At 41.5% G+C, this 26,821-nt stretch overlaps 1 protein-coding gene across 4 annotated transcripts in view; it reads right to left on the reverse strand.

The window, feature by feature from the left end:
- Nucleotides 1–3,326: 3,326 nt before the first annotated feature.
- The window catches only part of LOC125887744 (CUGBP Elav-like family member 2), a 33,714-nt gene continuing 10,219 nt past the window's right edge, over nucleotides 3,327–26,821 (reverse strand). For 2 of the 4 annotated variants that reach the window (XR_007449199.1, XR_007449201.1), the window contains exons 2-14: nucleotides 23,354–23,550; nucleotides 20,129–20,211; nucleotides 18,357–18,405; nucleotides 17,677–17,811; nucleotides 16,672–16,751; nucleotides 15,321–15,482; nucleotides 12,724–12,787; nucleotides 11,409–11,546; nucleotides 10,648–10,773; nucleotides 10,098–10,274; nucleotides 9,837–9,980; nucleotides 7,926–8,107; nucleotides 3,327–6,981 (exon numbers count right to left, since the gene is read on the reverse strand). Coding sequence is in view for 1 of the 4 variants with exons in the window: in XM_049574787.1 (XP_049430744.1) it covers nucleotides 7,980–8,107; nucleotides 9,837–9,980; nucleotides 10,098–10,274; nucleotides 10,648–10,773; nucleotides 11,409–11,546; nucleotides 12,724–12,787; nucleotides 15,321–15,482; nucleotides 16,672–16,751; nucleotides 17,677–17,811; nucleotides 18,357–18,405; nucleotides 20,129–20,211; nucleotides 23,354–23,550 (1,483 nt within the window). In the remaining 3 variants the exon portion in view is untranslated. Of the gene's footprint in view, nucleotides 8,108–9,836; nucleotides 9,981–10,097; nucleotides 10,275–10,647; nucleotides 10,774–11,408; nucleotides 11,547–12,723; nucleotides 12,788–15,320; nucleotides 15,483–16,671; nucleotides 16,752–17,676; nucleotides 17,812–18,356; nucleotides 18,406–20,128; nucleotides 20,212–23,353; nucleotides 23,551–26,821 lie in introns of all 4 variants that reach the window. The other 2 variants (XR_007449200.1, XM_049574787.1) reach the window with 2 other exon arrangements.

Below are 26,821 nucleotides of genomic sequence, written 5' to 3' on the forward strand. Positions count from 1 at the left end.
ATGAGGAGTTTTTGCATTTTTAAAGACTATTAGCAAATCATTAAACTGCTCTGCCCAGAGTGTGAACTGTGCACAGAACAGAAAACAAAAAGAAACAACAACATCATGTTTCCATTGAATCCCTTTAAAGGACAATTCAACCTGAAAATAATCACATTATTAAAAGTGTTTTTCACATTCTGGCTGGCTGCCACATCTGCACCCATTTTGTTTGCATGACTGTGTTTAAAAGCATCTTCAGGAATCCTAAACTCTGGTGTAGGAATAAAAAGCTTCTAGATCAAAGCAACTACTTTATATCAGCTCAATATAAACAGTTTTAATATAAGTTTTCAACATGAAACTGTTAAGTAATTGAAGCAGAGATGCCAGTTTCTCCACGTCATCAGATCATGGCACAATGTAGCAGCAAGACATGTTGTGTCTTGGTTCAGGGGTGAGGCAGGTGAGGCTTTTTGTCCCAATAGCAACACTTTATTAAACCACTTACATCACTGTGCTGTTAAAGCTATGGTTCTCCAGACATACAGACAATAATAATTAGATAAAAACATTCTCATGGTGCTGTATAGGGGTCGTCTGGGAACAGTCTCATGTAGCTGACGCAGGTGACTAACCTACAAACTGTGAATACTTCACTTCATAACAGCCTCAGAGGGAGAACACTGCAGACTGATGATATGAGTCAGTGGACATTACTGACCTGGAAAGGAAACGAGTGACTGATCAGTGACATGTGTGCTGTCAGGAAACTGCATGTACTCTGAGTCACTGAACATTTGGAGAACATTCAGGATGTTCTGGGGTTACTGTTGGAGCTTTTTAATGAAGTAGAGCTGCAACTAATAATCATGTATATGAATAGGTAATCTGATGATCATGTGTTCATCATTTTGTCTATAAAATGCCAGAAAATAGAGAAAAAGACACGCTAGAATTTACAAAGCTTGACGTGACAGCATCAGATCCTGGTCCGACCAACAGTCTAAAATCTAAATATCTCCAGTGTACAGTGATGATAAACATAGAGAAGACACAAATGGTCGTATTTGAGAGGCTGTAACTCACAAATGTTTGATATCTTTACTCTCAGGGTTGCACCTAATGATTATCTCCATTATCGGTCAGTTGTTTGGTCTATAGCAGACATGTCCAGAGTATGGCCCTGGGGCCAATTGTGGCCTGCAGAACAATTTTAAATGGCCCTCAGTTTGACTTTAAAATATAATATACATGGCTGCATTCTTCCCTTCTCCGCGCAGTGTTTGTAGACATGCATCAAGGAGGAACTACGCAGGTAGAGCTTATGTGCAGGTGGTGCAAACAGGAGGACACGTCAAATAATTTTTTAAGCACTGGGGAGGGACTTATGCTTTTATTTTGGTTCAGGGGAGGAGCATACAACTTTAAATGGCTGTATTTTGTATTTATGTTACCACTGACTTTTAAGGGAAACATGCCTCTCACACACTCTTTAAAAATTGCCAGAATTACACAATTTAGCACAGCCAGAAATGAGAAAAACAGAAATTGGTGTTGGATTTTTAAAAAATGTTTGATGGTCCTTGGACACACCGTGTGCGGCAAAAAAATTTAAAATTAATTTTTCATGCATTTTTAGTCTCTTGGGGCACTTATAATAAACATCTGTCTTTTTTTCTGAACAGACTCCACAGATTTTTAAATATAGGCCTCTACCAAACGGTTGAGATGGCCCTTCATGGTAATGGTACAGAAGAAAGAAAAAAATCTAAATGAAAAATCATGCATTGTTATAATACTTGAAATATGTTAGCATACCAACATATACCAATTTGTTACCACTGAATTAGTAGTAACACCAGCACTAGTATTATTTCTACGCATTATTTATCATTCCAGTGCTTTGAAAACATCACTAATCCCTATTTCATCAAGTATATAATGGAATAACTTTAAATATATGGTATTAACAACAGTGAAACTTTATCCTGTTTTCATTTTATATAAATTGTGAATTTATTATATGTGCATCACTACCTTTACTGTAAAATCACAATGCAAGTGTTTGAGTGATCGTGGCTTTAGACAGTTAAAAAAAAAAAAAAAAATCATGCATAAAAAATTACTTCAGTATGCGTATAATGGATAACATTAAATGGATCATTTAACGACAACAAATGATCAGAAGATATTTTTTTAATGGCATTAGCTTAGCTTCATTACCTTTACTATAAGAGGACAAACTAACCATTTGGTTGACTGTTTCAAAAATGTTGTTTGACCCTTATTGGACTTTTATTTTTGTATAAAGTTACATGAATCTGTTCAGTAAGCTAAAATATGTCAAACAAACATGCCTACCTTTGAAAATCCCACCACACTGAGCCCTCATGTCTGAAGGTGACTTTGTTACCAACTTCCTGCTGGAGGTGAGCTGCAGAGGCAAACTATTTACGGACACAGCGACATCTAGTGGGTATTTTTTAACATAACATGCCTTAACCCAATGGTAGAGATAGCCCAATCAGGTTGAGTTAAACTCAACACATTTTTCATTAAGACAGTGACTCTAAATGTGCTCTACCAAACGGTTGGGTGGAATGTCAAAGCATTCGTTTTAACTTTATCACCTTGTTAATTACAAAGACACAGTCAAAAGTAGTTTCTAACAATATCTTGTTTTCTGCCTCTTACCAGTTTTTAGCTGGCAGCCTACATTATGATATGCCCCATTTAAAGCACTGGTTTATTAGATTTGGTAATTGCACAAGGTCTGCATCTGGATCACGGTGATCCGATCCAATGTTGCTTTGAAAAACCAGCACAAAAATAAGACCGATAAGGTGATCCTGGATACCAAACATGGAATTTCCAAATCTGGATAATTGCATGTTTGTAACAGCAGGGCCCTGCAGACACCCTGTAAAAGCTGAATCCTCTGTTGCTTGTTTCGACCCTAGAAGTCAGTCTAAACTCAAAGTGTTAATTATTAATTCAGCTTTATATCGGCAGGTTTTAATTTTCACACAAATATTCCTTCATTTGTGGAATCACCTCAGGGTGCAGCTCCACAGACATACACCAGACCCAAATTAGCTGTAGAATGTCGTCTTATAATTAAAGCCCAAAATAATAATCTGTAACACCCATCAGACACCTGAAGGTTCACATTAGGACTCAGATAAACCTGCTTTCATCTGTCACTGCTCAGAAATAAGCAAAGAGAAGCACAACGAAGAGAAACAAGTTAGCGAGACATGACACACGGGGGGAGGGAGGGGTGGTTTGTAAAATGCCTTTACAACACTGGACGAGCACAAACACACAAAGACACACAGTCCATATTAGGGGAAATGGTTTAATTTGGAGACAGAGGCAAAGAAACACACCACACATGAACAAACATTGACCAAAAAAGAACACAGAGTCTTTCGGCTACACACTCCGCTATGGGAAAAAACAGAAAACTCTACACAGGTAAAAAGCAAGGCTCAAACTAAACAGATAGTTAACTCTTCAACTAAGACAATTATCCACAGAAGTTGTCGAAATCCTTGATGACCATTAAACTATGTGGACAGCACAAATACTAACATGAAACTTACCACGATTTAGAGGATCCCAACCCCCCCCCGAAACTGAAATTAACGAAGTGAGGAACACGTAGAGATCCAAGTAAAATCAAAATCAGGCATCTTTTAGAGACAAAAAACAAACAAAAAAAATTGCTTGACACCACCAAGAGGCCAAACTCAAGACCTGGTCAAGGCGAGGCCACATTGAGAGGCCAGACAATTTTTTTCCAATATAGATTTTTTTTCTTTAATTTCCAATATAAAAAGCTTCACTGGTACAAAATACATATGAACAACCAGTTGTAGAAATTGGAAAGCCTGTGTATGTCTTTTTTTTCTCTTTTTCAAATCCCACCCAGTTTCAAAAAATTGATATTGACTGAACAGAAAGAAAAAACTACTGTATGTATAATACAGATCACATCAAGATGCACCCACTTTGGCTTTCATCAAGACAAGATAAAACATCTATTAAATTATTGGTGGAACATGAACAAAGTCCTACCGATTATCAGACAAGAAAATAACACAGGAAAAGATTTTTTTTTTCCTTCTTTTCTTTTGGATCAAGACAATATCTATAGAGATGCAAAGCTACCACACTTGTCAAAAAATAGCACTTCAGAATATGAAAACAACAGAACAAAGAAAGTGATTGTTAGAGCTCGAACGGGATTTGTGATGGAAGCCCCTGAAGTGAGTCAAGTTCCTGTTTCGGACCGCTGTGGACTGTACATTGTGCTTTTTTTTAAAAAAATTCATTCACAGTAACACTTCACCATACACTGCAAACCAACCACAGATCTGCATTTCAGTGTTTGACACACAGCTTTAGCATTTAAAGATCTAACATGGCATCCAAGTCGTCTGTGTACTTGAGTTTTAGTTTTTTCCCCACCGACACATCTGCTCACCAATCGTTTGTATCGCAAAGTGTTACAGTACACGTGTTCACACTTACTAAGAAAGAGGTTTAACCTTCAAACGTATAGGGAAGTTTATTGTTTATCTACAACTTTTTTAACCAACTGTTCAAATTGAGTACATCACAATACACATTTACCAATAACTCAACACACAGAGTGGGGGGAGGAGAAAAAGGGGGAGGGACATGAGCAGGTGACAAGAGCGTTCATGACACTGGCATAAATAGACAAAAAAGGCGAACTGCAGCAATCTCTAAACCAAGGCCTGATAAGGATGTGTAGGCAGTTTCTAGACGTATATATGGCACTTTGAATATTGTATTGCATTTGGATAGAAAAAACACACTGTAAAAAGCACATGCCCATATTAAAAAGTGAAATCAGTGGTACCTTGAAAATTTGGAGATTATAATCACACACACAACATTCTGCAAAAGTGATTAGCTCCCACAATTGTGCTTAACGTTTCCTTACAAAAACAACACTTTCCTCGAGCACTGTTTCAAATTTGGTACCTCTTTTATATATATATATATATGGTTTTTTTGGAATATTTATGTATTTTGAGAAAAGAAAAAAAAAATCCAAACAAACCGAAAAGGTCAAATGGTGATAATTGTGCATTTTGTGTATCGTAATCCTGTGTGAGTGTCTCGTTTTCACACACAAAAAAAGCCCCTGAGTTGACAACTCTTCAGCGCCATCAGGTACGCAGCTTTAGGGAACCCTTCTTTGGGGGTGAAGTGGTTGTTATTTTACCAGGGTTGTCTCCATGACGTCGTAGTACAACAGACAAAATACCACCCCAGTAAAAAAAAGTGTAAACTTTGTGCTGAAAAAATGGAATGTATTTGTAAACCAACACTACTTGTGGTGGGTTTAGTCGTTAGTAATGTGCTGTGCATCGTGTACGATGATACTGGAAGTCACTTAAAAGAACAATCAGCTAAAAAACTAAAATAAAAAAGCAAGTGTGTGTGTGTGTGTGTGTAGAAAATGTGCAGAGACCCATGGGTTGTGTGTTGTGTCCAAGTGATCTCTTCTTCAGGGGCTCCCACATTTGCAATCACAGAAAGTGTTTTGTATGTGCGTGTGTGGATGTGTGTGTGTGTGTGTAAAGAAAACTAGGTAATATTACAGGAAAATAATGTGTGAATTCAAAAACACTGAGTTTGACACATGGGCACTTTAACAAATTAAAACAAAAAGACATTGTCTGGCATCTGTATGATTAACAGACATTGTAAATCACCATCTTTCACCAATATGAGGCATCCAAACTAAACCAAAGTGAAACATCCATTAATTAATTAATGAAAATAAATTCACAGAAAGTCAACATGACGTACCGTGGAAGTTGAACACTAATTTTTTCTTTAACACAGGAAAAAAAAGTCTACATACAGTGACACTTAAGAGAAAAAAAGTTTTTATCCGCAGAAGTTGAAATTACAATTAACGCAGAGGAATTTTTTTGACTTAAAGTGTTTTTAAATTTACTTAGAAATGACCCTCAAACCGTCACACTGATCAAACTGATTTTTAGTCCTCTTTAAAAATGTAGTACACTGAAGACCCCCCCGACACAGATGACATTACAACATAATCTACAAAAAACCCAAAGTTTTGCCTGGGTTCTGTTAGTTAAACTTCTATAGATTCAATGGTATAAAATATAGGTAATCTAAGTGTGCATTTAAACCACAGATTGTCTATTTGTGAATCAGTTCTAAAAAAGTTGACTCATGTAGGTAGTCATTTCTCTAAACAGAGCAAATGTACCTTTTTATTGTGCCATCAATAGTTCAAAAAAAGGTAAATACACTGGATAGTTTTGTAAATGAAAAGAAAATATAGTTTTAAATAGCCTTGGTGTAAATCTTCACACTGCCCGCAAAATGTAGAGATCATTACAGAGCACTGAGAGGGGTTTAACTGGTCAGACTTTCAAAAGTGTTGGAAAGTGGTCTGTAGCTTTTTTTTTTTTTTTAAGAAGCCAACATATTGCTAATGGCACCAAATAGCACAGCTGTGTGCCAATCCCTGTATTCAACTTTCAAGTGAACTTTACTGAGAGAGGTAAAAAGAAAGAAACATATTAAAAAAAAAAAAAAAAAAAATCAAAGCTAAATTAAAAATAAGAAATCCCACAGGTTTTTAAAACATTCGCAAAAGAAGAAAAAAAAACATTCGCATAACAAAAAAAGGTCTTTTAAATGAATTCAACGCAGGTAAGTTTTCACATTGATTTGCTTGACCTCTCTCCCACCTGTCACATTTCTATACAGAACAAAAAAACAAAACAAAAATGAATATACATGCAGAAAAATCAGGTTGAGCTAAGGTCAAGGGTCAGTGGGTGGCCAGGTATTGGTCAGGCGAGCTTAGAGAGACATCACAGACAATGGTGGGATGATGAGGCCAGGAGTTTGGCTTGGCTTTCAACATCATGAAGACATGCTAGGCTAATGATGAGCAAACAGGCATGGAGATTTGTTCTAAAAAAGGAACAAAAACACGAAAGGAAGAGAGAGAGGGAGAGAGAGAGAGAGAGAGAGAGAGAGAGAGAGAGAAGACAAAGAGGAGAGAAAGTTAGGGGCACAGCACAAGAATCGTTTAGCCATGAGGCACAAAAAAAACAACAAAAACAATGCCAATCACCACATACAGTAAGGACAGTGCGGTAAACATTTCCCCCCCTCTCTCCCCCGACACACAAAAACACAGATTTAAGGAAGTGACACCACCAGGACATATGGCAGAGACTCCAACATGCACAAACTGTATACTTGGCACCCAAAGAGATCCATCTAGAGCCAGCCCCCCTGGTGGGAGACTTGGAGGATGGATGGAATGACTGGAAGAGGTTGTTAATAGAGAAAAGAGAGAGGTAGCCTAGCTCAACATGGCTTAGATAATGACGGAGAAAGAGTGGGGGACAGGAGGAGGAAAGACAGGGGAGGGGGAGCAAAGATCGAAGAGTGCAAAAGATTTTCACATTAAGAATGACAAACGGACGAGACAAGACTACAAGTGAAAAGCCAAACGCAGGTTGAAGCTCTGGGCTCGGGGTCTACGTGGCCTGGCTTCAGCCCTTCTACTGATCCTTAGTCAACCTGTCTAGCTTGACCTCAAGGCAATGAAATGGCATGGAAACACACCTGATGCTCTCCACTAATTACAGTGACACAAAATACCTCCAGCGAAACACTGACTCCAGTGATAGTCATAAATAATCATATACATTAAAATATTTAATCCGACTCAAAGTACATGATAAAACCGCAGGAATGAAATACAGTAAAATATGGAAAGATCATTGCAACCATGGTTTTTTGTTTTTTTTTTAGGAATAGAGCGAGTCTCCCTCCTGTGGTGGGCTCCTTTCCCCCTGCCCCACTGAGTCTCTGCTGTGGTGACCTTGGCTGGAGGGTGAACTTACCCTAGCAGTGCTAGCATTAGAGCTGGGGAGGGGGGGAAGGCCCCGGGGCTAGGATCAGTAGGGTTTGCTGTCGTTCTTGGAGCGCTTCAGCTGAACCTTCAGCCTCTTCATTCCGATCTGGAATCCATTCATGGCCTGGATGGCAGCTTGCGCAGACACAGGATTGTCATAGCTGACGAACCCTGAGAACAAAGACGGCGGAGGACACGTGTTACACATACATTTAGAGAGCGATTAAACACACTCCCTTCACTGTTAACAAAATGCTTCAACCTTACTACTGTCTGTCACAATCTCTGTTTTTAAACTACAGCTCTGGTCTGAAGTTAAGGCGACCTTGCCTTGTACTTCAAGGGTACGGTGCACACATCACAGACTTTGCTCAGATGTTTTTTGGTCTAGAGGACAGAGTTATTGGATTTTCTTTGGAAAAAGCAAAAGCCACTGCTGCGAAAACTGAAGACTGGGACCAGAAACAACCAAGAGTATAAAAAAAGATACTGCACATATTATTTAATAACTCAAAAAAAATAAATAAATAAATAAAAATTGTGTTACATGGTGCTATCGCAACAGCGGCCTGTACTATGAAACAAGTTCAACATATCCAGGGTATCTTTGTGTTATATGGCTGCACTGGTCATCTAGATAATAACCAGTGTCATAAAGCTGGTTAATAACTACCTCAGTCAACTCTGGGTTTCAGATTCATCAGAGTGCCATCTGAACAATAGTCTATAATCTATAAACATGAAGGAACACTGGAAATCATTTCCAAATATTAAAAATAGGCCAAGGCTTAATACTTGTGGAGGTATTATTATATGATTTATGTATACAGTGAGTATTTTTTGCTTTTAAATTGGATGATGCAGAATATATCTACGCCACATAAAAACACTTAAAAGAAACGCCAGACTGTTTCTACATCAAAGGTTAAGAGTGGAAATGTAACAATCGAAGAGGTCTATCTGACTGAAACATTGCATTTATAATCACAGGAGCCAATTAACAGCGTGTGGATAATATTTCTAATGAAAGACACTTTCGATTTTAATTCCATCACACAGGTGCCTCATGTTTTTCTGAGCTGCAGGAATCAGTCTGAAATGATAAATATATTCTAATGACCTAGAAAAATACATGTCAGGACTCTTGACTATGTCCAAACAATTTTTTTAAGTGATCTGTTTCGTCAGTGGTCTGGGTGTTGACAGGTTATGATCAGATACTCAAAAGTTAACTCGCTCCGGAGCAGAAAAGCGGTCCAGCGCAAGTTAGCAAGTTAATAAATCCTGGTAAAAAGTGAACCAGCTTTGTAGTACTGAAAACCCAGAGTTAACCCTGAAGTTACCTCACTAACCTCAAATCCCGCTTTGTATTACAGGCCTTACATCTGCCTAAAGTCACAATACTGGCTCAGTAGTGAATAAAACTAATACAAAAACATACTGATGATTATTTTGAAAAGCTGGTTACATCACCTATCAAGTTAAAAAAAACAATCTCTTGCTGGTTACAGCTTCCTCTATGTGAGTACCAGCTGTTGTTCTCTGTAATATAATCTGTCCATATGACCTACACAATTTTAAGTTGCAATATTGCACTCATTTTGTATTAAATACATGAAAAAACATTTATAGTTTGAACAGTAATAACAGCAATCCTAATTCTTTAGTCAATTAAACAAAAGACACAAATATGGGAGGGCAATGCCACAGAATGAGTATGATAAATGAGGGGAAAGGACTAATGTCACAGGTTCACTATATTGACGACAAAGTGCGTACAGCTTTATTTCAATGGGAGGCAGGGTGGCACCATAACAGCCTAATATCCACAACACAACTCAGCAGGTATATCAATCAGAATAAAGAGGCCTTCAGAGACCGGCGGTGTCAACACGCTTACCAAAGCACTTGCTCAGATTGGTCTGTTTGTCAATGAAGACTTTGGCAGAGACCACATTTCCAAAAGGCATAAACATCTGCAGAAGATCCTGGTCCCCGAACTCCTGGGGCAGGTGGTAGATGAACAGGTTGGCGCCCTCTGGCCCTGGAGAGAAAATAAGATACTCAAGTCAAATTTATATCAACAACACACACAGACACAATTACAGAATCAGTGAGTTTATCTTATTTAAAAAACAGAACCAAAACTGATCACGCTCACCCTCCTTCTGGCTGCCTGCCATGCTCTGCTGTAGGAGAGACTGGCCATAGAGGGAGGGCAGGGCGGAGGCTGTGTACTGCTGCATCCCTGAGTAGGCCTGGGTCAGAGCGTCCATGGAGCTGGCTGCTGACCCGTTGGCCATGGAGGCTCCCAGGCCTCCATTCATGCCCCCCATACCTATGAAACAGAGACACACGTGTTGTACACTCATAACTCAAACAATTTACCACTTTCAGAAAATTATTTTGAAGAATTACATGTGTTTGGCCACCAGGGGGCAGAAAAACAAGGCTGAGGTTGCAGTTAGTGATGTCTCACTGAACTTGATTAAATTGAAATGCATTTCTAATATTCTTCTTCCCTGATGTAAAGTCTAAATTGAGTCTGCAAAATATTAAAAACACCTCATTTAAAACTGCAAACTACAGCCTCACCAATAAACATATAGCTATGCTTTAGGTCTTGCTCTGCTCCTGGTACTAGTGTGCAACTGTTACCTACAAGCTTTCTTATATTTTTTATGCAGCTATTCAGAAAAGGAAATTCTTACCACTGACGCTATTGGTGAGAGCGTTGAGGTTGAGGCCCACAGAGGTCCCAGCGAGACCCTGCAGGGTGCCCAGAGATGCCAAGGTGTTCATGGCAGCACCCGCGCTGGACGCTGCTGTAGAACCAGCTGTTTTAAGACACAAATCAAAAATAAGGACATCTAGATTACCACAGGGGCGACTAGCGCATGTTCAAAACACCTCATATCACTTTGAACGTCTGGCATCTTTGCCACAAACTGTTATGGTTATGAGAGGATGACACAGCAGTGAGGGGGGCAGTTAAAAATCTGTCCCTTAACGAGGAGAGGTCATTACCGCAGCAGCAATATGCTAAACTCAGACAGATGGAGCCAATGTATATTTACACAGATTAAAGGGAAATGAGGGCTCTCATAAAATTTTATATGTGGCTGATTAACTCGCATAAAATAAATGAGGAATGGCTGAGGGCCGTTAGGCAAATAGCAGACGAGGGAGGTTTGCAGAGCAGTTTGCTGATACTATCAGAGCAGCCTGGGGGCTAACTGTGGAAATGTATGTCCATCTCAGTGGATGAAGGATTTATATTTACACTTAGATTTAAATGTTACGTGTAAATATAAACTTAAGATAACAGACACAGGTGAATTTAGTAAACAAAACTCAGCAAGCAAAACAAAACTGAACTGTAATAGCCATGATCACAGGATCTGACTCGCAGTGTTTGCTTTACACTGTATATACAGTACATACACACACACTACAGCTCATGTTTAATTACCTGGACTGGCCAGGGCTCCCAGGGCTGCACTGTTTGCAGACAGGGCGCTGGTGGAGGTCGGGCTGCCAGAACTCTGGGCTGCAGCCGCAGCAGCAGCTAATGTGGCCAAGTTCTGCAGCTGAAGGGGGTTCACACCTGCTGCGAGAGCAAAGAAACAGAGGTGATTATCAAAGACGTCCAAAGTTATACTCAAGTTCTCACTGAGATACGCCTTTCTAAAAAGTCTTGGAGGATAAAAACTTCTCCAGAATGTAAGCACGGAGAATCAGAGTGGGAACTGAGAGCAAGTCCCACTTGAGAACTGGTTTAAAATTGTCCAATCTGTCTTCCATTATCGGTGCCAGCCTGTTTTCTGACAATTGCACATTGCAAAAATAATGACATGAAGCTCATGCATCTAAACTGCTGGAAACTTGGAACAAGGAGTCGTCACAGCAGAGTGGAGGAAACAGTGTGGCTTCATTTCACAAAGACAGATGATAGACAGTGCTGGTCTGTTACTGGGGGTAAATATATATATATGTTCAAGTAACATTAGCACAACACAAGCAGGCTTAGCAGGTTTTTTATTTGACTACGAACACCTTAATGAAAACAAACTCTGCACAAATATTTTCTCATTTCACCGTCTACAGACCCAGACGTAACAAAATTACGTTGATGCATTAAACTTGTGGAGGCCTAACGTTTTCCACACAAAAAATGGATCAGTTGTCAAAAAGGGAACTGATTAAAAAAATTGACTGATGAGCAGAATCAGTAATTGATCAGTAAATAAATGTTGTGTCACCTATTAGAAAATATTCCCTCTCTCAGTCACTTTTTTTTAAAAACCATATTTAAATCATTACATTTGGTCACTCTGGCCAAATCCAATCATAGCGTTTATTGTAGTTTCACACTGGGTTCAGGGCTGTATTACATCGAGTACTTTATTAATACCAATGGGAAAATGCAGTACTGGTTTTAGTATTTAGTGTAAAAAAAAAAAAAAAAAACCTGGCCCCATTAAAATGATGGTGTTTGCCGTTTCTTGATTCTAACACGGCACATCTTTCCTCACTGCTCTATTGGTTTTTAATCAACCAAATCACAGTAATGTGTGTCGTGTTTGTCGTTAAGCAGCCTGCACAAGCCTGGAATAACAGCACTGATTATCAATGTGTCACTGATCTGAAAGAGTCATGTGATTTTCGGTAGTTAAAACCATGTGGGCGTCAGGCAGTGAGTCACAAGGCTGCTGACACGAGAAGTGTCGGCTTTACAGAGGATGACTTAGTAACAGTGGTCTCGACATCTGAGAGGGTGAACTCACCTCCTAGCCTCTGCATATTGTTGAAACTGCCTTGGTTACTGGTGGATGTGGCCTGCTGGAGCAACTGTGGAGAAGGAAAGAAAGACTTGATTAAAAAAAAAAAAAAGAAAAAGAAAAATCAATCAGTGTAATTAAAGCTGCTTGTTTTCTTAAATTTCAGAATAACGTTGATTATTCACATGTTTCCATTAGACAGTAAATGTGAGGACAAAGACTGGATGTTAAAATCTCGGCTTTCATACATTCATCTTTTAATATGTGATGCTTTGATCTGCTTATGTGTTTACTGAGAAGCAGAATTTATTGGTGAGTTAGGGCCCATTTATATTTCAAGTGTTTCATATCCTGATAATTTCCAGATAAGATTTGAGAGACTTTCATTTACACTTAGCCACTTAATGTATAAAGCGCTTCCGTCTTAGTTTTCTCGGGCTACGTGCAAATCCCAGTCAGTTCTGCTCCAGTCCAGGAAGAGGTGTTAATGCACCTGAAGCTGTATTGTATTCATTAAGTGACTACGTGTAAATGGGGTCTTAGTTTGAGGTGCAGTAGCAAAGCAAGGTTTGTACAAAAACTAACATGGACACTGTCTTGTATGACTGCTCTGAAAGCTGAAAGTTCAAATCATCCCCTCAGTCAACTTAAGATTCTTCAAGTTGTTCTTGCCCCCCAGATTTAGCTGCAGAGTGAGCACTCTTTGCTTTCATGCTGTTCTCTGCCACAGGCAGCTGCTGTCCCAGACCCAGGGTGAGGCTGAGGTGAGATGGAGGCAGCTGCCTGGAGGAAGAGAGGTTCTGCCCGTTCAGGCTCAGAGATAATGGTATCTTTGCCTCCTGCTTAGTATTGGTGAATTTAAAGCCCACAGCAACTTAATACTGCACAGTCTCTGGCTTTTGTTTTGTATCTAGTATCATCAAAAAAATGCTGTTTCACATTTTCATTTCATTGTTAGCATAGTTAACTTTAGCTCTATGGTTTTACTTGGCTCTTCACTATATTACGTGAACATCGCTGTTACCCTGAAAATCCCACTGGACCCCGTTCCAAGTCTCTAGCTATTTACGGAAAAAAGGGAACGTATAGTCGAATCAACATATTGAACAGCCACTTCCTATTTAACTAACGTAATTTTCAGTCAGGTATAGCCCTACTCTCTTCTTAAGAAATGACCACCAAATGCTTTTGATGCTACAACAGCTCTCCATTTCCCTTTAATCAAAACGTATGTGGTGTTTGGATATATCAAGTACCAGCACAGTCACTTTAATCCGTTCTTGCCTGTAACTACTTCTAGTTTTCCAGCCAGAAACACAAACAGCTCAGCTGTTCATGTTATGTTCATGTTCAAGTCACATGCTTATTGGCTCTGAATTAGAGTGAGCACATGCAAGTCACATGCCAGTGTCCTTCAGCCAGAACACAAACTGAAACAAGATATTCCTATTCTGAGCGGAAGACAATCAGTTTAAGGGCAGGGACAAATGCTGCGTCTAAGTGCTTGGAAAATGCGAGGTCGGGGGTGCTGGGTGCTGTTCATGTGGCTACTCTGTGCCAACTTTCAGGGGCGCGAGGCAGGCTGCACCTGAAGTTGCTAAGTAACCATAAACAGCACTGTATCATATCCTTCTTACCATCCCAAGTTTGAAGCTTATCATCTTCCAGGTGATGTTTTTTAAGGGTGTACTAGGTCTAAAATGTTGTCTGTGGGACAGACTATATACCTGTACTGAAATGATCAACAACATCTCTGTATTTGTATCTGGTATATCTGTGATTGGTTGTTCCTTGTGTCATGACATGTGGTGCACGATGCTGTGTTCCAAAAGTTAAACTTTGTTTATCTAAGGGTGAGGTTGGTGCGTCCTGTTAAACAGGCACAAGGTAACACTTGTGTGCTGCCACGGCATTGCTCTCACTTTTGAGTATGCCTGCACGTGTCTACATTGGAAAACAATGGATTTGAGGATGCAAAAAAACGCTGCATGTGTATGAGCCCTAAACCTTTAATCCATTTGCATTCCACACCATTGCACTGTTTATATGTATCTACCATGTGATGAGCTAAACTTTATGATATCCTTATGAGGATTTTTGCAAAGGTTTGAGGGCTACGAGGCAGTCTATATTGGAGACAAAATGGCCGCTGCATTTCCATCCAGAACAGTCACACTCAATGTTTAACAAACAGCAGGTTAACGAAACAGGATCATTTGAAAATGATTTAACACAACATATCCCTGAGAAAGATCCTGCCTTTTTTCAGTTTTTGTTGAGACTGTGTGGTCTGTTCAAACATGAACCTTAACACCTCACAATATAACCACCAATACACCACAATAGAAATTGACACCTCTTTGCGATCTGACTCTATCTATACTCCATCTACTATTATAGACGTCACATCTAATGTATTACCTCACATATATTCCTTCATATTGTCAGGAAGTTTATTTCTACACTTGTACTGTGTAACTAAAGAGGCCCACACGATAAACGCATGGCTAAACCCATAATACATACTGAAATTAAAACTGTGCCATATGATAATATGAGTAATTGTGCAGCTCTGCAGGATAGCGTGTTTGAGCAACACTTACTGCCAGGTACTGCGGTGTGAGGCTCCCCAGGCCAGCTAGGTTCCCCCAGGTGGAGGCGCTGTTGAGCTGCTGGATCTGCTGTACTAGCTGCTGCTGCAGGCGCCGCTGCTCCTTATCTCTCTGTGTGTCGGCAAACTTCACCACCAAAGGTGAGGAACAGCCCTGAAGCAGTGAAGAGGTCAGAGACATTAGACCGACTATGGAGCACACTGAAGAATCCACAGTTCATTCATCAATGCAAGGACACAGTCGTTGCAAGGAATCTTTGAAAAGGGGGTTATCATCTATGCCTCAAGACAGTTTTTCTGATGCCTGTTGCATTCATATCAAAGCTAACACACAGAGGACATCTGCCATGCATAGCTGAGCCAGGCCACATTCCAAAAGGGGCACAGGACAATGCTGCAGACAGTGAATCTTTTTAGCACTCTGAGGAGCTGAATCGAGTCCACAGACAAGCACACGACAGATGGAGACAACACTTAAAAAAAAACAGACATTCAAATGAGGATATGTCAGCAGACATTAACAAGAAAAATGCATTACAATACACTCTCACAAACAGATAGTCCCACACTGTTCAAACAGACGCATGGACACGAGGCATGCGGTGCTAAAGTATTTTGAGAGTTGAGAGCCGGACAGGGACCAGGCTGAACAGGGAAAATGGCTTCTGCACCAGCAGCACCTCCCATGGCAGCTGAGAACTGGGGAGGTTATGATATAGGGGGAAGCACCACTGGAGCCTGCGTTTAATCCGGGAGGAGGAGTGTTATGTTTGGTTGGGCTCCTAATTAGACTTGGTCTGCTGCTTCACTGGGGAGCCTCTGACCTGCTAGCTGTCAAATTACTGCTGCTCCACTTCCAAAAAGATACCATTGGCTACACGATGACATGGACCCAGTTTTCGACGAACTCTGATAGGGTAGCTGCTCCAATCTGGGTAAAATCTTTGTCAACCTATATTTGATAGTGTGGGCTCTTTTCCCTGTGGTCCAAATTATAGACTGATTTTGGATGATTGTGATAGCTAGGTTTCAAAATATGATAGGAATTAATAAATGAGATGCATTTAGTTCAGCCCAAAATTGGAAATGACAGTTGTGTGCTGTTAGCTCTGGATTCAGCGGCTATGCGAGGTAATGTTTCACGTTTTATTCAATTATTTTGCAGACGACAATGTAATTCTGTAATTAGCAAGAGTGGTTTTGGAAATGACTCATGCTCTGTGATGAATGGACGCCATCTGCTTGGACATGTTCATCTTTCCAACACAAGGGGGCAGCAGAATGTATGAGGGGAGGGGGGGGGGGGAGGGGAAATGAGAAATAGGTGCTAAGGGGTACAGTACCTCCATAGTCTGAGAGTGATGCATGGTTTTGATTGCATTCTGTGCCATTGCCCTGGTAGCAAATGTGACAAACGCACAGCCTGTAGGGGGGGAACAATAGGAGAGGGGGGGAGGGAGGTAGGGACAAGAAGAAACAAAACAAGACAAAAGGTTTGGACAACTCGTTATGAACCCCAAAAAACACATTACAGTACAGAGAATGGCAACTCCCAAGCACACAGAACCACCCTCACTGGTTAGCACACAGAGAAAGAACACAACAAGGAAAACAGTAACACGTGTCACATGAGCACAGTGATCGACGGATTAAATTGCCACCCAAAGAGGCTTGACTATGTGGTGTCATGGTGAAACAGTCAACGTGATTATAAACACATAAAATGCACACATATATACACACTGAAAGGCTTTGATTTGGTAAAATGTGCAAGATCTGCAAACATCAAAGGGTATTTAAGGCCCATTTCAAATTGTGCTTACATTAAGAACATATACTAAAAAAAGGGGAAGAGAAATTTATGTCCAACTGTCTCTGCAGTGAGGTTTTATCGCAAAGCCTCGTGCTGCCTGCTATCTAAGGCTTTATGCAGTCGAGAGCTATGTAGGAGATGCGACGACAAGCTAATTCCTGCCTTTGTAGAGTGTGATGAAGGAGGCGGTAAAGGAGGAGCTGAGCTGAGCCGAGCCGCCTGCCAGCTGAGCCCACGAACACCAGCAGCCAGCGGTTGCCAAGGCGACGGGCCATTGTGCCGGACAGCGAGAGCAGTGGCCCTTCGCTGTGAAAGATGTGGAGGCTGAGTGTAACAGTGACGGGAGGATAGACTATGGGGACTGGAATGGGTGCCACTGGAGGTGAATAGCACTTGATTTTGGGGGTGGAGGGGGCTGAAAGGGAGAAGCAGGGAGGGGCCTGCATAAATACTTGATGAGAATATGTACTCGGCTACGCTGAAGGTGGCGGCTGTGAGGCAAAGAACACTGTGCCAGCGCTGAAAGCACGCCTACCTCTGCTCTGACCATCTGGTCCCCGGAGAATTCGGCACTCTTCGATCTGCCCGAAAGACGAGAACATCATTCTGATCTCGTTCTCGCCGTATTTCTTTGAAACCATTCCGATGAAGAGTTTTCTGTCTTCTACCGCTGTGGAGAGGATGAAAAGAGGAAAGCTATTCAGACAAACAATCATGGAGCTATGAAAGCGGCAGTTACATCAGGCGTTAAATCTTGCACTTCTCTTTTTCAAGCTCACTCCCTGTCATGCTACCACATTTTCTGCTTCTCACTCAAGGTGCCAGCCTCTTGTACAAATCTCTGCAACTCGCAGCTTTGTTTTCCCTCAGTGTCTACTTCTCGAGACCGATGACTGTATCATCCATTTGTGCTCTCGCCCAGATCCTCTGTACCTGCTCTACTCTTCTCCCCTTGGTGCCTTTTAAAGCCCTTAATCCTCCTAACCCCTGACACCATATAGAAATTGTGTATTGCCGTACATTCCCTGAACTAAGTCCCTCTCCGGCCTTCATTTTCGCATTAAACAGTCGCAATCCAGCCCCCGCCTTCTTTTAAAATCTCATACCCCATTCGTCTTGGCTTAATCTCAAACGATTTTTCCTCTACAGAAGTCATCTCTGTACCCTCCCGCCCTGCTGCTGATGTCACCCTACATTACACATGCATCCACTTACCACTTGTTTTCTCACTGTCAGCGGGTTTCATCTGGATAGGATGATGCATCTGGAAATAAAGAGGGGAAGAGAAATGGTTAACACCGCACCTGTCACTGTTATAAACTATGCAGGTGCTTGGTCTCATATCTTCACACTCATCCCCTCCATCTTCAAGCATCCCTCTCTGCCTCTTGTTTTGTTCTCTCACTCAAAACACCATCATCCCTCACCGCTGCCAGATTCAGGAAGAAGTGTCTATGAGTTGATGGCGGGGATCAAATTCGCCGGTATCCAATTTCACTTCTCGCTGTAGTGTAGACTTGTGATTGAACTTATCGATTCTTCCTGTCAACATCCCTCATCATCTTTAGAACAATCTTACAGAGATGACTGACAACAGAGCCATTTCAGTATATCTTAAAATGTACAGTGAGTTTAAGTTTTTGAGATAATGATTGCCTTTCACCTCCCCTATACACCATTATATCACATACAAACATAACAAGGTGTGGCGAACCAGAGCTGTGAAAAATCTCGTTTGAGTCAGCCTAACATCTCTGAACATGACGCTCTCCCTCGCGCTGTGTTCATTATGTGAGAAAGTGCTTTAGGATCTGTCACTTCACGCTATTTAATGAAGACATCGGTGCAAGGCGACTCTCAGAACTTTGAGTGAAATGTATTTTTAGCGCATTTTACCTGCCATGTGATGTGAAAGAGAGGAAATAAATCTAGCCGCGAGATGCCCGAGCAGGTTGTACTTATGAAAAGTGGTGGGTTTGTTTTTGACAAGCACTAAAGAGAAGCGGACAGATGGCCTGCTCAGTATGGGTACTGGCTAGCGTCACTGACCAAGGAGAGCGAGGCACAGAAGGGAGAGAAAACAGGAACAGAAACAAGCTTTTCCCACTGTCACGCAAACCAAACTCAGTCACCTGCAGTCAATGCCAGTAACAGTATGATCGGGGACTGGGATTTGAGAGCTGAGCTGTTAGACCACACTTTATTTGAAATGTCTGGCTGATTGATAGTTCTCCAGTGAAGAGAGCTGGGCCTGTATACTCAGACTGCTACACTCATTTATCAACCCGGTTCAATATTTACCTGTAACCTCCCTGACATTTCCAATAGACTGAGCTATTGATTTAATCGACGGGTGCAGTTGTTTGTTATAGATTTAATTGATTGGAAGGAAAGTCGTTTAGAGCGGTGTATAGGCGGGGCAGATTTGTACACGTTTAACAAGCAACTGCACTTATTCCGGTTGACTGGGCTTTAATCTCTAGATAAATCAGGTAAGGAATTAAGAGACCACACTCGCTCTCAGGAAGCCTCATTGTTAAAAAGACTTGAACTCGCCTCCTTTTGTACCTCCAACTTTGGGAAATAAAAATGTAGATGTGCATCAATGATTCATGAAGACAAGCATTAATAATTTGTTCCACTTTGTGGCGATCCGGTCCTGTGCCTCAGTGAATAACCTGCTGCCTGGTCAAGCACACTCTACCTGATACCTGCATATGTGTGTGTGTGTGTGTGTGTGTGTGTGTGTGTGTGTGTGTGAGTGAGTGAGTGTGTACGGTCAGCTAGCTTATCAGTTCAGTGTGTTGAGGTTCAGAGGCAGTCCTCTGTGTAGTGTTAGTGCATAGTGGGGGCCGAGATATTTTTCAGGCCAGACAGGCGTTCAGTGAGCCGAGAGCTCATTATCGGCCGGCACACAGCTCACAGCCTGCACCGGGGATGTAGAGGGGCTCAAGCAGCTAAAAGCAGCCCATACTGTGCTTACTCACCCCACTTAAAGTCTTTATGTTGTGCAGTGCATTCTGGGCCTCCAGTGCAGCTTTTCTTGTATAAAAAGTTACAAAACAGCATCCTGCAGAGAGAAACAGGGACAAACAATGGGCGGGGGAAGGAGACAAAAACAGCATTAAAAACGCAGCACATACAGACAGTGAATGTGATACCAGGACTGCTGCAGAGCAGGAAAGAAGCTAAACGGATGAGTGTATGTTCTCCGCAGATCACATGTTAGAAACATGTGACAGGATATTCTTAGCACCAACTGTTAGATGGTGCAACACTGCTCATGTAGGAGCTCACAGCGAGGACAGTGGAGTAATGAGATAGCTGAGGGCTGTTGTGTGACATGGCCATAGAGATGACCACGGGGTGAGATAGCTGTCAGGAGGCACTGATGCACAGTCCGTGGGTCAACAGCGCTCGGGCGTGCCACGGCACCGTACCAACACATCAGAGAGAGTGGTGCCCTGTTACGTAAGAACCCAGTCGCATACAAACATACATACAGAAGGCATGAAAACAGCACCAAGAGACAAGAAGGCAGAAGTGAAAGCAAAGAAGAGGAATCATGGGAGGAGGAGAGAGGAGGTGGGGGAGGGGGATGAAGAAAAGAAGAGCGGGGGAGGGAAAAAAAAAGCCTCTCATCCTTCCGTCCCAGCAGACCGCCAGTGGCGTTCCAGCCTGTCAGTTTCACTGGGCTGGGGAAGTGGAGCACTGCAGCGTCTCTGACCTACATAGTGTGTATTATGCTGTTACTGGAGCTCCCAGGCCGCGGGGAGGGCTGTTGAACTCTAATATGCATCGAGCTGCTCTCTTCTCTCTCTCACAACCAGCTGAGCTCTCTCTTTCTCTGCTGCTTAGCCCTGCCTCCAATTTACTGGAGCTAAATAAACCATCCAGAGAGGCGTGATAGTTATCAGATGATTTTTTCATGACCTGCGGTAGATGTGACCTAAAAAACACCACAAATCTGATGGCTCCTCAATAGATCTGTGGCAAAGTAAACAACCAAAATGGAAGTGGGATTACAGCAATTTCAACCAACAAATCAAACAAAAGCAAGATTGATGACACAGGAAGGGGGCGGAGGGTGTATTATCCGCCATGCAAATAAACATAAGCCAGATATCATCAGGCCATCGTGTTTTAATAAACTGCCCCCATTTCTCCCAGTAGGAGTAGGACCACTGGGAAAGGAGGACGACAGTGAGATAAATGGGCGTGGGGGTGCTGCTGCAACATATTCACCTCACACAGGCTGAGCGAGCCAAAGACTGCTGTGATCAGGCCAGATTATCTATTAGAATACATTAACATTGCATTAACATGTCAATAGGCCATCACAGCTGACACTCCACATAGAACAGAGGAGGGCTCTGCTAAAAAAAAGGGGGCTTTGAACTCCTCAGCCTCCCAATGAACTGCAGTGTTGGCCGTATATCTACGTACACACAGAATAATAAGCACCCCAGAGATTTTCTAGTATACCTTTGATCACACTCACGTTGCTAAGATGTGTGTGTATTTTTGTAAAAATCATCATCATGTGAATCAAGTGCTATCCTGGTCACATGCTGGGTTGCCATTAGGGCCCTGACACACTAGGCTCTTTTTGACCAAGCAGTCTCAGTGAAGTGAGGAGCCTTGAAAACTGAATCAAGATCTAAATCAGGCACTAAAGGTTCCTTTTTTCGCATTTCATAGCCATTAAGCAAACTGTTCTGCTAATAACCAGTTAAGAGGCAACCGATTTGTCTGAGACACATTTTTGTAACAAGATGTTGTGATTTACCGCTCCACGACTGATGTTTGAATGAGTTCTGGAAAAAAAGTCAGAAAAGGGAGAGTATAAGCGCCTGAAAGGCAACATGTCTGTCTCCAAGTAGCAGCGTTGTTGTCAGCATGTCTTTCACTTGTAAAAGAAGAAAGGGCAAAGGCAAGAAATGTAAGGATAGACTGCACTAAATGGGTAAAATCTCTGATTCACTCGGCTGAACAGCCAGTCAGGCAACACTCACTCATACTGCCTCCACCATCAAGTTTGCAGACTCAATCTGCGGAACAGCAGCTTATAAGGGCCGAATAATGCAAATGGCTTTGGACACACCTCAAATACTACTGGTATCGGTTGGCCAGAAACCTTTAATGATAGCCAAACGGCTTAGTCTGGCTTGGTAAGTCAGGGCCTATAAACCACTGGTAGCCCAAAACTGGTTCCATTTAGAGCCCAGCATCAACCAGGGCCCCACCACATTAAAACCCCAGAGTAGATTAGTGCCTTTAGCCATGGTGAGTCATCCAACCATCAAGGGAATTGAAATTTGGGTGATGTCGTAAACCTAGGACAGTTACATCAGGGAAACTGTCGTTTACTTTATTCACCTGCAGTTAGTTACGGGAGACTGAGCACTTCCAGTGGCACTTTGCAGCTCTCTGCAGACAGCAGGCTTCCACTTCACCGTCTCCTCTAATTGGAACCTAAACTGAATCGCTCAACTCGAGCACCATTTCTAAGGTGAGCGCATCGATAGATGTCTTAATGGAAAATTGCAGTTGAGTAACACTTCCTCCTTACAATGCTGCTTTTAAGCCAGCACGCCAAAGTAAAAGAAATAAAATATTCCCATAATGCAGGGTTGTGGAAAAAAGGTGCTACTTTTTAACCCTGAAACAAAAGACTATTGAATCATCTCGTCTGTAAGCACAAAAAACAGCTGCATTGCGTGTGCAGACAAGCAATGCTGTGCACTGCCTAAGGCGATTGTGCTGAAATGTGATGGTAGGTGACGTGGCAATAACAGGGTTTTGTGTATAGTGCTTGACCACTAAAAGCCAGGCAAATAGAGGTAGAGGACAATGGCAGCTATATAAAGGTCTACGTTTCTCTGCACTTTGGAAGGTAACCAACCAGTATTTAGATGAGCCAGTTTATTTTGGCAATAACAAATTAAATAATTAAATAAATCAATGATTTATGTTTTGCAGGAAACAAAAGATCATTTACTGTATATAATGTAAAGAATACGAACATTTCATGCCAAGTTATGAAACCCTAAAATCTCTTACAACTGCTTACCCCTCTCAATAAAATCATCTATAATGTGAAATGTAAGCAGCTGATAACTTAGTGAACTAATCTCAATGATATATTCTAAAAATACAATAATTTCAAGATTCTAACATTCATCAAGGGATAATTCGTGTCCTGACCGTACCTTTGCTCTGAGGGGGGTTCTGGGTGCGATCACGGAGGATGTTGATCTGGTGCACAGCTCCGAAGGGCTCAAAAAGCTCTTTAAGTTCTGTTTCTGACCAGGACCGCGGGATCTGGCCCACAAACATCTTGATGGAGTCTGGGTCGGGCTGGTCCAAATGCTCCAGCGACCCGTTCATTTTGCTGCCGTTGCCGTTGCTGTGAGAGGAAAAAAACAAAAAGAAATCTGTTGTTAGTTTACTCGGGTCTAAAACAATATTCAGTTCTGATGTTAAAATATTTTGTTAACACTGGGGTATGCAGTTTTATTTTGCTATTTTCCTATAATAAAATTGAAACATATTGTAATTTAAGTGGCTTATGAGACTTCTGCACCTCTTCTTGGCTCTGTTTTCAGGCTTTAGAAAATCTGGCCTGTCACGGAAAACTTTGGCCAATCACAGGTCATGTTCTGAGAAGGTGTTACTATTTGCTGTTCCACAAATGCAGGCATGTGTGCATGGCCCTTCAGATGGTAAAAGCCTGATTCAATGGTGGAAAATTAAGCAGGAAAAGTCACTATTCCAACAGTGGCAACAACTACCTACACTGCAAAGCAACCAAAGAAGGAAGGAAGACAGACTTATCCAAAAGAGGGTCTAGCAATAAACAAAATAAAGCATGTGTCGATATCGGCAAAGTGTTTCAAAGATAGAAAGAAAATGTTGCAAATAGTTTAGCTTCCTAACCTTAGCCAAAGGGTCAAGGCTGCGTCTTATAATAAGTTTGTGTTTATGAAGCTAGCTAGAGCCTTAAAATCACTGTATGTCATCTGCCTCACTTCCCGCCACTATAGATGATGTTGTCAGGAGGAGAGTGGGCAACTTTCTGTTGCTGCTGTTACACAGGTTAGACCTAGCACACGGTCACTGTGAAACCTGGTGCTCCCATCAGTCCCATAATCCTTTTTTTTTGTTGAGTGGCGACTGTTTTGCTGTGCCTCTAGCAGTTCAAGTGTGTAAATTTGCCAAAACTGACCAATAGAACTCCCAACCTTTAACAAAAAATGGAGGAGGGTGGATTTTCAAATTCTGACACCTTCCTTCTTCTTCACAAAACTGCCTACCCCAGTTTTAATCACCAAACTGCATTGTTTCTGACACATGCTGTCAAAAACTTTGTCAGTAACATGTGGTTCCAAATAACTAACATTGTAATGCATTTGACAGCTAAATAAAAGCATATGGCTTTGAAAGGCAGCTTCATGTCATTTTATAACCAATTGTGGACATTAAGAGTAGTAACAACAGTATCACCAATTTTGGCAATATACATAATTATCAGTGAAACTAATTACATGATTTTAGTAAGACAAAGACAAATAAAGCTCCATATTATCATAAATTAACCTAAATACTTCCAAATAGCTGACACAACTTTTCTTATCAATTATTTTTGACAGTTTTAACAACACTTTTGTTTGCTAATTGGCCTGCACGGAGATTGATTTTTCATTGTCACCATGCAGGCGGACTGAATGTGTGAAAAACAATAACCCAAACATACTGAAATCAGGCAACATCATGATTCATTTAATGGGCTTTAGTTTGTGTCTTTATGGAATCCAATGTGCTTTGATAGTTTTCATATATTTCAACTTTACTACCGACGAGTCAAGTGGTTTATAGACCATAAAATCCTTTGCAATGTGACCATTAAACATGTGTACACTGAAGCAGATGCTGAAACAATATATTGTTTACAATAATGGATGGTGCAACAACTCTGAATTGCATAGTCAACAACATATCGAGTAACAATCTGGGTGTTATAGGGTAGTAGAGCAATGATGGAGTTGAGTGAAATACTAAATCGTGCCATTTTCCTTTGAGGCAAGCCTCAGGGACAGAGAATCAATACCCACCAATGTACCTACGACTACAGCACCTTTGTCTCACTCTCTCTCTCTCACACACACACACACACACACACACACACACACACAAAATCAAGCACAAACATTTCCAGACAGGTGTAGAGATGCTGGAAACCAGACATAAGGCCGGAGCAACAGCCATCCACAGGTGTTGAGGCAGAGAAATCATGTTAACCACAAAGCCTCGCTCCAAACACACAATGTAGAACCACAGAGGATCAAGGAGGGCAACAAAATCTGTGTAGACTGGTACAAAAGATGTGCTGGCACACAGAGTACTAAAATCCTTAAAACAACATTGTAAAAATGTGACTGACAAAAAGATACACTAATGTAAAAAAAAAAAAAAAAAAAAAAATCACACACAGACCTTTGGACGCGAGCCATCCATCTTTTACAAATTGAGCCCAGCCGCTCCGCAGAAACACCAAACTCCTTGAGGGACCTAAACGACATGCTAACAAATCACTTCAGTTCTTGTTCTTCCGAAATCCAACTCCACACCTCAGTATGAATGTTTTGTTTCCTGGAGGCTGTCAATACATCCGAATGATGACATATAAACAGTTAACAAAAAAAAAAAAAAACCACACAGCTCCAGTGAAACAAAAGCCTCTCTCCACCAAAAAGGGGTGAGTGCCCCCCTCCCACTAGCTCCGACAGCTAAAGGAAAACAGCACTGCAGAGGTCTAAACCTACAAGAATCGCTGGTTAGCAGACAGCGATTTTGCGGTACATCTCCTCCTCAGGCGCTTTGGCGATGGTACAGAGAGTAACCTACAGCTTCTTCACCACAGCAGGGGAACAATCACATATTGTTCGCCCATGCTGGAGAACACTATTCACCGTTCCTCTACAGCACAATGGGCCAAGTCAGAGAGATGCTTTGGAACACATCGAAGGCTACGTCTGCTAAGGCCACAGCACTGGTGGGTGACACCATTTATCCAGTTTTACCAGTGCCACTCCGACGCCATTTTGCTGAGGGCCCTTTGATGAAATCTCACCGTAGAAAATAGCAAATCTCACTTGGAAAAAAAAACTGGATTTGTGTCACAGCGTTCAAAAACACCAAGGCTCAAAATCAACTCCCTTTGACAGCATCTCCTTAACATTCATTAGACGCTCCAGCCCCCTGCAGCTGTGCATTGTCTCCTCAGCTTAAGAGACTGCTGAAGAGAAATGTAACTGCAATAATACATTCTTTGGCCTTCCTACACACCCACACAAAAATGACAGCTTTAATTACTGCAACAATGTCTATATATTGTACATTTTTACTATTCCAGTAATAAAAAGCATTGATTCAAATTGTCTGCCTCAAAGTGCTGTTACACTGTAAAGTGGACGAGTGCACAGACAGTAAGCACTGTCACATTAAGAGCTGTATTGACCGCTCTTGTTAAAACTGGAGGAAAGAGAGAAAGAGCAACAACAGACAGGAAGGTGACTATAAAAGCTTAGGATGCATTTCAAGTCAAAAGTGTCTGTGCTGCTGCACTAGCCTTGACAAATCGGTCGACATTTTGGGAAATACGCTTCTCTTTCTTGCTG

This window comes from Epinephelus fuscoguttatus, linkage group LG4 (genome assembly GCF_011397635.1).
Source record: "Epinephelus fuscoguttatus linkage group LG4, E.fuscoguttatus.final_Chr_v1".
In the NCBI taxonomy this organism is placed as follows: domain Eukaryota; kingdom Metazoa; phylum Chordata; class Actinopteri; order Perciformes; family Serranidae; genus Epinephelus; species Epinephelus fuscoguttatus.